Genomic DNA, 12,195 nt, shown 5'->3' on the forward strand with positions numbered 1-12,195 from the left:
CCGTTCATGGTCTTCTTGTATTACACCAGTGAAAAACCGGTTTGATCGTCCCCTCGACTTAACCAATGGCAATCCTTATAAAAAACGGTTTGTCGATCGACCAATGAAATCTCCAGGGTCAAAAGTTGACTCTGGAAGTGGAAAGCGCAACGTGATTGGGGCGGTATGTTCAGAAAGGTTAACAGCCCGTACCAGAGGTTTTTCTCGCCGCCTCGTGACTCGCTCCTTTGTCGCTCTTTTCATGGCGAGAAAATAACCTCTGGAATCCAGGGTACTAATAAAACCATATACTACTTCTACTACTACAGACGAGGGTATTAGCCAACACCAACTCGGGAATGACGGATGGCTGCTCTCCACTGGTCCCTGTTGTTCATAGCGGCGCGAATCTCGCAAGTGTTACTAAGTCCAGTATCTCTTCTGAGGGTGTCTATGTAAGTGGTTGCTGGTCTTCCCTTGCTGCGAGTACCGTCCTTTGGTTCCAAGAGAATGAGATTTGATGCAACCGGCTCAGGGTGGCGGACAAAGTGACCAGCGAGGCCCATTCTTCTGGCTCTGATTTTGTCGGTAACCCGGGGAACTGTGCCGTAAAGGTCGACGTTTTTGGTGTGGTCTTCCCAGGTGGCGTTGAGAACCGTCCTCAGCATTCTTGCGTAGACTCCATCTATGTTGCGTTCCATCTGTGTAGTAAGAGTCCAGGCTTCACAACCATAGAGAAGAACGCTTTCTACTGAGGCTACAGACACTCGTCGTTTTAGCTGAGGGGATAATCTTGACTTCCAGATCTTTTTCATGTCGTGCAGAACTTTCCATGCCTGGGCTCTCCTGATTTTGATGTCCTGATTTTGATTTTTCACGATTTCTGTAATTTTCACAAAAATAGGGAAACAAAGGGATTTTCACCTCTCCTATTTCCAAATACTAGGAACATGACAGGATTTTCCAGCTGTCCCAAATCTGATAAATTGTTTAAAGAAATTTATGGTTTGGGGGGACGCAGCCTCAAAATTAGAGACGTTTGTATGGATTTTTTAACTCCGTAACTTGGTCTCTTTTCGACCTAAATGCATCAAACTTAGACAGATGGCCAATCCCAATGTTATCTTTCATGTGATGGTGTCAATTCATCGACTGATTCAAATTTGAAACTCGCCCCAGTTTCCTGCGCAATTCTGGAATTGCCTATAAGGGCCTATTTACACGATCCGATTTTTGGGGCATGCGACAAGCTTACGACAGTCCTTGGAGTCGGCCTCCGACATAACTTACGATTGTCGCAACCGTTTTAAAATGCTATGACATTTTTTCTGACGTACAAGACAATCGTAAATGAGTCGTAGGCCTGCCGTAAGCTTGTCGCATATGGCAAAAATCGTACCGTGTAAATTGGCCTTAAGTAGGTTTGTTGTATCAACAAATGAGACCCAAAATCGGCAAGAATTTGTGACGCTGATGAATAAGAAAGCAGCTTCTATTTCCAAAACGATGCAATTACCTAGTGATAAATAACCTCGTGTAGGAGAGTGAACTGTTGGACGATTGTGATCTTTGTGTTGAATCCGCACATTTCTTGTCGAACTTTATAACGCTTGAAAGAAAAAAAGCAAACTAATAAAAGCCCGTTGTCTTGCAGCAAGTCGTACATGTCAAGGTCTCCTATCCAGATACTAACCCCTCTGGAGAGGGGGATTAACTTCAGTGAATTTTTCTCTTAGAAAGCTGTCAGACGCTCATAGTGTACGCTTAAACTTGTGGTGAAAAAATAAGTTGTAAGGGAACTTGAAAATGATCAACATGTCAGCCTCGAAGCCAATGTTTCTCGATTCCCTTTTATTTTCGTCAATTTTCTGGGTTTAGTATTTTACTAGTAACCACATGTCTTCTTAGGGGGCTATTACCATGGCGCTTTAATAATTTACGATACCAAAACAATATCGTGTAGTATTAGAGCTAAGTAATTATTACGCAAAGGCAACTTAAATCTCTTGGAAAACAAGACGCAGCTCAGTTGACAGTTACAGGAAAAAACACAGTGTCACGTTACTGCACTACCACACGTACGCAATGCGTGCTTATTTTTTATTTATGGTGGTAGAGAAGACTAGTACATTTTAACTTCACTACCCAATCAGACACAACACAACTAACTCAATCACAAGACAACTGTGTAGATACTTGGGCATGTACGACAGCAAGCGTCACAAGCCGGGTTACTTTGCTTGCCATATGCATATAAACTCTGCTCCCAAATAACAATATGTTGGCATACTTGAAGGTACTGTTCTACTAAAAACTTATCACAGGAAAGGTACACTGGACACCTGCTTGATACGAAAACCCAAAACTCTGCGGGAATGAGGGAACATATTCTCCAAACCCTATGCAAGTGCCACTACCCTATGGAGGCTAAGGGGAAAAGTTAACAAAAAAGTACGCGAAGAAAGCTGAACCTAGACTGATTCAAATCCCCAACGGTTCACTTCTCGTACGACAAATTACCCATAATCCCCACCAGACAACCGAACCCAGTCCTCTGGTCCGTGCGGGCAAAATATCTATTTCTGCCAATTTCGCACGCTACAACTGTCAGAAATTTACGCTTGGGCCAATTGTTCAAAGTCCTAAATTACTGGAAATTTAAATTGCAGTTTAATGGTAAAAAAAAGTAGTCTCCACAAGATATTTGACCTTCAATTATGAGTAAAGCTTTTGTTTTCTTTTGTTTTCCTTCAACATACACCTTATTCCAAAATTGCCGCCATTTTAGTATTCTTTTGTTTCCATGCAAATTGCTTTCAAACGTAAAATTCAAAAGAATATTTAACCTTGAACGAGGCCATAAGGGCCAATCTGCATGGAAACAAAAGAAAACTAAAATGGCGGCCATTTTGGAATAGGGTGTATAAAGTTAAGGCGTTTATCGTCGGACAAAATTCAACTGAACGTCCATGTTGATATTTAATCATCGCAGATCAGTGTTCATCAGCGTTTGAACAACTAGGTCCTGAATATAAAGGCACAATCCCAAAATAATGGTGACTATGTAACAGATGATGTAGTTTCAGCACTGGAAATCACTGGGTCAGCAGTACCTTCGTGAGAGAGTTTCTTAATCGAGAGGGGCTTACTCCTGGCAGACTGAGGTAGTACTTTCTTGGATTGCTTTGATTCTTTATCGCCTTCTTGTCATCTTATTTATTCGTCCAGGTTTTCAGTTTTAGCTGTCTTTCAAGAAATTTATATGCGTGGTGGTAAAGAAGACTAACATCTACAAATTCCAATTTGACCTGGAGGTGCCATTATGCTAATTCTCATTGGATAAATCTAATGTGGAATTTCGAAATCTACGATGTGATGGTGGACAGGGGGAACTCCTAAAGGAATAAAATTTAACATTTATGGTTCAGCTGCACATTAATGAACGATAAAACAGTTTGCCGTGGAAGAAAATATATCTCGTTCCGATAGGGGCCTGTGTTTTCTTTAATTCACTTCCTGCATTCTGAAAAGTCACCTTTGACTCATCACTGATGATGTAGTACTATTTTGGTACACCAATATCCAGAACTAATATTTCACATATCACTTTCCATAACCGCCCTGCAGAATTTTGTTGTAGCACATTTGATGCCGAAAATTTTCCGTTGTTTCTCCATAGTATACATATACAAGTAATTACAAACAAATGAAACGAGTTACTGGGGATCACACCCCCGATGCTCTGCCCGGTTTCTCTAGCTTGAAGCGACTGTGACAGGTGTTGGGCAATTTTTTTAGTGATCCTATCTCAGATATGAATTCTTAGGGCCGGGCTAAAATCTTGTTTTCATTAGCAGCATGATCCGCTTTAAACTATTTTTTTTATTTTAGGGGATTATTGAGCTCCTCTTCTGCTGCTGCTGGCGATGAAGTGGCGCCAGATAGCCCTGTCCAGCCTCTCGTCGTCGTGAAAATCGCTTTTGCTTTATTCCATTGTTTCAATCGAGTGTCGTAAAACCAAAACCAAAGAATTAATATGGCCAATCAAAAAGGACGGAGACAATCCGGTAAACCAATCAAAACTCGAAGTAATTACACGTAGCCGACACAAAGCACGGGAAAATGTGCACGCGCAAGCCACGATTGATTTTGGTTTCACTTCTGATTGGTTAAAAAAGTGGCACGAGAACTTTGAACCAATCATTGAGTGAAGTAATCATAAACCAAAGCAATTCGCTAATTACTTTCGACACCCAATTGAGATCCGCTCTATGAATGGTCGAGACAACTTATTACATTTTTTACTTTGTCATCCTCATCACAGGAATCACTTTCCTACAATCGATCATGCGCCTTCTGCGGGGCTATTGTTTTTGTACACTAACACGGCCGTCTCATCACGTGATTGAAAACTGTATCTATAATCGACAGGCTTACTTTCATAAAGCCCGCACCTCCATTTTCAGTTATTCTTCGTTTGCCGTCGTCCGACCGATCTGAGTTTTCCCATAAAAAAAAAGAATAGATGTAAGAAAGGCAATAACTTAGGAAAACTTTTAATCTGAAATATAGTACTTCGATCCCAGAGTAAACGTGACGCTGTCCCACGACCGTACGAGAGACTTTTAGTCCGCTTGGGAAGAAAATATGTTAACACGAACTCTCTATTTGTTCCTGCCCCCTGCCACTCCATTCCTTCTGCAGCTTGAAACTGTTTTTTAGAGTGCTTCTGGGTTCCTTCTTTCCCTTTTTTACTCCAAATGACCGACCCAAATTTAGGAAATGCATTCTACGGTGAACGGCCCGCCATCCCATGGCAGTGGAGCGGCTATCACGCTACCACGGTCGATATTTTGTCCTCTGCTGAAAATAATGTTTATACACTGTTTATACAACTTAATATAGATTATTTCCTGTTTCTTAAACCGACTGACAAATACTAAAGCTAACATTGTTGTTGTTCACTAAAGACGCCCCCAAAATGGGAAACGACCTCCCGTGTCGTCTTAGGAGTACGTTGAACGAAACAATAAAGAATTAAGAAATCCAGAAAGACCTTGCGTGCGATCACCGAAATAAATCTTTGACCCTCCTATTCCAGTTAGTTTGGTCAATCTCCAAAGCTAAAATGAGTTTTGTTTACTTTCATTAGTTGATATTTTGCCCTCAAGATTATCAGTTACTCGCTCTACGTTAGATCACATCTTTCTTTACCATAACAAACCCGTCCGAGAGCATTTCTCTATTGCGTGAAAACAAGTCACTCCTGAAGGGAGATGGAAAAAGGATCAAAGATTGACGGAAGAAAAACATTGCACTTATTATTAATCTTTTTGGAATGGAGGAAAGTCTCAAATAAATTCTTTAATCCTTGATGTTAAGAGCTTTGAGGATGTTTACAAACGCGATTATAACTAAACTCACAATAAACATAGTGAAATTGTTTGCATTTCTTTGTGACCCGGCCGGAGTATATGATGCGTTTGAACAGACAACCGTCGCACGCTATAAGAAGATTGCACGTATTTAGGAATGGAGTTTTCATAATTGACGATTGAGAATTTGTGGATTACACGAATTGTTCGCGTGGTGACGAACAAACTAAAACTGCCCCTTGTGTTTAATCCGATCTAATGTGCTTGCTGCGGCAAAACGGACCTTAGAAATAGTCCTTTTCACGGTTTCTGATGCCGTATTGGTTGGGGGCAAACACGGCATAAATTACAGTTAATATATGCGAATTTTTCCAACTTCGAACCATCATAAATCCTTTCATGTCTGACGACTGTGGATAGCGAGAATGCCTCTCAAAAAGCATTTCTGTTGAGATTATTTTCGTGAGGTATAACGATCAGAATCAAGCTATAACGACCGTAAACGAAATTTGTAAATTTCATATAAACCCTTGTGCAACACAACAACAACATTTATTAACTCACACTTAGACTAATTACAAAGGATTGTTATATACATTACAAGTTAATTAAAGAGAATAATTAGGAAAGTAGTTTAGGTAATTGGAGCCTAGAGGTTAAGGGAACCGTAAGGTTTTCGAGTTAACCTTAAGGTTTTCGTAAGGTTTTCGAGTTAACCTTGTAAAAAAACTTACGCAAATTCCCGCGAAATTTGAAGGTCATAAGGTCTATTGAAAATCATTCTTTGGCTCGTGAAGTCTCCACTGGGAGTGGCTTGTGTTTATCTTATACCAAAAGTCGGATTGGAAAAATGCCTTGTACAGTTCTTCGAAACTTTAAAGAATCCGGCACTGGTATCTGTTGCATACATTTAAGAGGTCTCGCTACATCACATCCAACACAAACCCCAACCCCTCAAAAAAGAAACTTTCAACTTCAAGACTGCAAAAATGCTTTTCACTGTGTTGACAAAATGTACTGACCACTCTAATAGCACCTAAATGTTGAAGAAATTCTTTCGTCCGCATATTCTGAGCCTTTGTAGACGTCGAAACCGAATTAAGCTCGGGTTAGGACAATAGACACGCAAAGACAAGTGCCACACAACCGAATGAGATAATATGACAATGATTTGTTCAGGAGGATGGCATCGAAACAATGTTACAACATGTATTCAAAGCTTTCTAAGTGGTTAACTTTATTGGAGGCGCAAAATTTAAATGTAATGTAATGAAGTGTATTATTTATAAAGCACCCTATCCCAGGCAAAAAATAAGTTGGCGCCTTACATCCCACGAAAAAAGTTGGTAAAACTAAAAGAAAAATAAAATTAACCGTGCCAAGGCGATAAAAAGCTAAATCCAAAACTAAATAAAAACCTAAGCCATGAAAATTCAGTAATCAAGTCATTCGTACGCCAAGCAAAGCAAATTTGTTATTTTTAAGCATAAGATAGTAGTAACCCATTAGGAATTTGAGATTCCATATTGTGTAATACAAACTCATTCGCCCAAAATGATAATATGCGCATGCTTACTTTGTCACCCTAAAACCAGTTATCTATTTAACTTGAAGGGAAAACAAGCCAGAGAAGAGTCCACACTTCAAGTCTCAAAACGTTAAGCAGACATCAACTAATTCCTACTGCGCTGAAAAAAGCTCTAAAAGGAGCCAATCACAACCGAACACTTAATCATTTTTAGCCTCACACCTACTTGAAGGAGTTGACGTGTCGTGAGCCACTTTGAAAGAGAATGAGCGGTACTTTGGCGACCTCAATTGCAAATAAGGCCTTGCCCTTCTTTGTCACGTAACTGGTCTTTATTCTAAAATGTCTCAGTATTCCTTGAACAGTTTTGTGGACGAAACGAAGACCAAAAGCACTGAAACCCTGGGAATTGACAGAAATCAAAATGAAGAAGACGGGGAATGCAAAAGAAGGTACCTAAAAACGCGAAAGTACCTGTTTGTTTCCTTAGCTATTGTTATCATCTTGCTCAGTGTTTGTATTGTGCTGGGTGTATTCCTTGCTGTGTCTTCCAAGAAGATAGAACACCCGACCAGGATAAAAGCGCCGGAAGACCCACAGTTGCCGAAGTCATATTGTTACAGCCCGGAGTGCCTGCAAATTACTGCAGATTTCGCGCGAAAAATGGATACTTCCATTGATGCGTGCGAAAACATTTTTCAGCACGCATGCGGCTCTTGGATAAGGGACAATCCAATTCCACCCTCAAAAACTTTTGTCGATGAATTCAGCGTGGTAGACGACAAGAACTCTCAGAGATTGCGCGAAATGTTGGAGGAAGGCAGCGAACAGTTGAGCAATAGAAGCGCAGTGAAAAAAGTCAAGCTTTTTTACAAATCTTGTCAGCGAGAAGAAGAAGTAGAAAAAACGGCAGTACAGACTTTGAAACCATTGATAGCCAAGTACGGTTCCTGGGCGTTGGATCTCCCAAGATGGAACTCAACTAAATGGAATTTGGTCGAAATACTGATTGCAATGAATAGTGAAATAGAAGTTTTTCCATTCTTTGCACTCTTTATTGATATCGACCCTCAGAATTCATCCCAGTTCTTGTTGTCGGTAAGTCACAGACTTTGAGAGCTCTTAATTTACTTATAAAGCTAAAAGCAGTAATATAAGCAGTTACTTTAGATTTCAAATTTAGTAGTACTAGCTAAATTACAGGTTAAACAGTGAACCAATAACAATAATCACAACGCCGGTTAGACCAAAGCATGTTAACAGTTGCAAATTTCGTGAAGGGATCAGGATTACCTGACCCTTTTAAGTCGACTGACTTCAGTGACGAGAAATTGGCCGCCAAGAGACCTGCTAGTTCTTAGGGTTATTCCAGGCGGCCAGTATTCTCTACTTTAGTGTAAATCTTCTGTTGTTCTTAATTTTGCCATTTTAGGCACGAGTACAATAAATTGTTGTTGTTGTAGTGGTAAGGGCAGCAATAGGCCACTTCAGAAAATACCATAATACTCTTTGTTTGTCCCCCCAAATTTTGCATAATCATTGTTTCCAGTTTCTCTTGGGACTTATATACAATGGTCCCAAGAGAAAACAAAACCATGCTTATTTGGGGGGACAAACATAGAGTATTATGGTATTTTCCCAAGTGGCCTATAAACTAACATTGAGAACAAAAAAAAAAGATCGTGACTCGCCGAAAGACGTCAATTGACACACAGCTGGAATTTCGATAATTCATCATCACTGAAGAGCTGAAATCGGACCGGTGAAAGCTCGTCTTATCACTAAAGCACGTACACTCTTTGCGGAGAGATTACCAAAGTGGACTAAATTACGCAATTTCGGTAACTGACACATACAAAAAGTCGTTACTTATCTGTCAATTCATTAACGGTCATTCAAAAAAGCAATTGTAAATAAATATGCAAAATCAACAGCTTGCGGAAGCGAAGGAAGTAACTGTGATTTCGCCGGCCTTGAGGTGCATGAAGATCATTTTGGCTTGTTCATTGACATCATGACTTTCGTTGGCTCAGAGTCTAGAGTGTGATGCGGTTGGCTGTAGGTTGCATTAAACTGTCGTGGTCTCGGGTTCCGTTTTAGCCTGCGTTTGTTTTTCTTTAGTTCATCCACAAACTTCGATGATCTTTCGTTTAGAAGATCGTCCCAATTACGTGCCTTCGTCGGATATCTGATAGTAAGCCAGTCGTGTCGCGACGCGAATGATAGGTCGTGCGAACGGCGGCGACGGCCGCTACGGCATTAGCAACCAGCCACAAAACAATCAGAACAATACTATTGGTTACAGGAGGAAAGTTATCGTGCTGCTCCGGTGGCTTTCATTCCCTTAATCTGCACAAAATGCAACGTGAATTAACCAAATTGAAGGTTTTGACGGCCGAGGGAACATACAACAGTGTTAGCAGCGCATCAATGGGTTCCTTACAGTGTTCAAACCTTTTATCCTTTATCTTCACTTCAAAACTGCTTGTACCACCAATCCGGTTGTAGGATGGTACGTTCGCCTACATTGTACAACATGAACAAGATCGCATGATATTAAAATAGTTGCTTTTGAACCGAGTAGAAGATTACGAAACGGCTCAAGTTCTTAAACAAAGGAACACGTTTTAAACAAATGTATATGACCGCAGTTAGCGATTTTTCTTTGCCAGTATTTACCAAGGAGTTTGAGTCTGGCGCAAGTTTTAATTAAACAGTTCAATAGTGTCTCGTTTATTAGGTATCCAAACATTTTTGCGTGAATTTGCACAAAGCGTTAATTTCCGACCTAGCGGATTCCAGTTTTGTCTCTGCAATGTTTCATTCTCGTATCTTGCTGTGAAACTTAGCAGAATACTCAGTGCAACTCAACAAACATGCAAAACATCATTTGACAGTTTGTTGTCGGTTCAACTCCGTGACCCACTGAGACAATCAGACCTCCAATATTTCATTGATTTTAACAATTAAAAGATCCAACAAGAGTTTTCTCCCTTTTGAACCTCGAAGGTGCATTGGGCCCTTCACCGTCTTTTCTGGATGCCTTTATGGAAATACATTGTTATTTCATGTCAAAATATTGATGTCGGTATGACAGAAAGAGGGGTCAAAATGATATTAAAGACATAAGAGGTCTATGTCAACAAGATTTAAATCAGAACAGCCTTGGACCTCAACAAGCACACAACAATATGGCGGATCCTTATGGAGCTCAAAATGGAGTCGATGCCGAGTTTGGATTGCAAAGTGCCACCAGCACAGAGACTCTTGGTGTTGGTCGCTCAACAAGCACCTTTTCCGTCTTAGGAGAGAAAATCTACCGCAAAGAAAACAAAAGGGTTCTTCGACTGGGGCTGGCAGTCTTCTGCTTTGTCCTCCTTGTTGCTTGCATAGTGCTGGCAGTTTTCCTGGTTATAGAAACTCGCAAACCAAAGGAAACTGGAGGTACAAGAAAAGAGAACTCAGAGAAGTTAATTAAGTGTAGCTCCAGAGGATGCATGCGAGTTGCATCAGCGGTGAAGCAGAATATGAACGAATCCATTGATCCATGCACAGACTTCTTTCAATATTCTTGCGGCAATTGGATCACTAACAACCCGATATTGCCCTCTGAAAAAAGCAGATCTACTTTTGGAGACGTGAACAAGCGAAATAACGAGAATCTACTGTTACGTTTGCTGGAAACAAATGACGACCTTCCAAATTCGCACGCCGTACGCAAAACCAGGCTCTATTTTAAGTCATGCATGAACGAAGATGGTGTCGACGCCACAGCATTACAAAAATTGCAGTGGTTTATTGACCACTTTGGGTCCTGGCCATTGAGAAATACAACCTGGAATGAATCAACATGGAGCGTATTTGAGACTTCCGCAAAGATGCAACGCGACATGTTCCAGACACCTGTCTTTAAGTTGGGAATCAACACTGACCCTCAAAACTCCTCGCGATTCGTTCTGGAGGTATAACACGTTTAAATGTCTATAAATTATAGACATTTAAATATACTTATAAAAAATTCGTTGTTGGAAATATGTTCATATTCTTTAAATGTATACATTTTCTTGCTTAAGCCACTTGAAGTTGTGAACAAAAAAGAAAGAAAGACATTTTCTTTAAAAAATCAATTAATTGTCAACTTGCAAAATTGAATCAAGGTGTCCTGCGTTTGAATTACATGCAGCTTTGGAAAGGTCTATGACAGTGGCCAAAACCACGAGATTTAATGGATAAAAAAAACCTAAAACAAGGTAAATAAACCAAACATTTAGGCTTCTAACCGTGACACCGTGAACATACAGCAGTCAATCTTTCATTCTCTTAAATTTACTTCAACGGAGTTTCTGTCAATTCTTTGCGAGGGTACTTCGCCAACATTCTGCAAACGGGACCAAGAGGAATAATCACAAAATTGTTACCAACAAACTAATGATTTTTTTCAAGTGACCCTTTTAATACTGCGTTGCTTAATTATGCTATCTATCTCAAGAAAATCTATACTTTGATAGGCCTGTAATTGGATAATTTATGCGTGTAAACTTATCCCTTCATTGGTATTAATTGTAGCCAAGCATACGTCATTCAAAATTATTTTCATATTCGTAATTTAGCACTGAAGAGTAGTGGAATTTTTTAGCGGTCATGTAAGTGAATATTGGGAATTAATCTTTTCTTTATTTAATGTCACAGATCAACGTGCGTGATTGCGTTCATTCGCATACTAAGTGGCTTCGTTGAAATAGTAGCTCCTCCTTCACGAAACATACCTTGCCTTAATCCACCTGTTTAAACCAATAAAAAAAATTATCGGCTTTCTTCCTATTCACAAAGGGCTAATCTGCTGATTCAAAAATATTCAGAAGGCATGTGGTTCCACCTGACAGATATCAAACGCGTTGTTTGTTCTTTTCATGTTAAGCGAAAGATAACTGCTATATATCAGCGCTTAAAGTCAGATTTTTTCTGCTTCACACGAAACGTCAGGTCTTCATCAAAATGAGTTGGTTTATCACCACTTTTTGTGTTTTATTCTTGATCAAGCTACGACGGTGTCCGCTAATGTTTAAGCGGTTACAGCAAAACGTTTACACAGAAGCGGAGGCGGTTTGTTTGTGGATGATGCACTAGAGGAAGCAAATGCAAGACCACCTCCCATATAACGTGGACAGTCTCCAGGATTTCTTCCTCAATAGAAAAGGCTGGAAGTGCATGCGTAAAATACCAAAATGATCCATGTTTAGATCCCGTGGTGTGGTGTACGACAGCCATGTATGTGAAACTAAAAATAAGAAAACAACTGAAAAACGGCAAAAG

The 12,195-nt window shown here is 40.1% G+C and overlaps 2 protein-coding genes across 3 annotated transcripts in view; one reads left to right on the forward strand and one right to left on the reverse strand.

Annotated features, from left to right (window-relative positions):
- Positions 1-317: 317 nt before the first annotated feature.
- Positions 318-794, reverse strand: LOC138005729 (uncharacterized). The gene has a single exon (XM_068851914.1). It carries the CDS (start codon positions 792-794, stop codon positions 318-320), a length of 477 nt encoding a protein of 158 aa, XP_068708015.1.
- Positions 795-6,994: 6,200 nt separating this feature from the next.
- The window catches only part of LOC138007670 (membrane metallo-endopeptidase-like 1), a 31,107-nt gene continuing 25,906 nt past the window's right edge, over positions 6,995-12,195 (forward strand). Inside the window, exon 1 of one of the 2 annotated variants that reach the window (XM_068854710.1) lies at positions 6,995-7,980. In XM_068854710.1, the coding sequence (XP_068710811.1) occupies positions 7,225-7,980 (756 nt within the window). In that variant the 5' untranslated portion in view covers positions 6,995-7,224. Of the gene's footprint in view, positions 7,981-10,033; positions 10,845-12,195 lie in introns of those variants that run through there. The other variant, XM_068854709.1, reaches the window with a different exon arrangement.

This window comes from Montipora foliosa, chromosome 6 (assembly GCF_036669935.1).
Source record: "Montipora foliosa isolate CH-2021 chromosome 6, ASM3666993v2, whole genome shotgun sequence".
NCBI lineage: Eukaryota > Metazoa > Cnidaria > Anthozoa > Scleractinia > Acroporidae > Montipora > Montipora foliosa.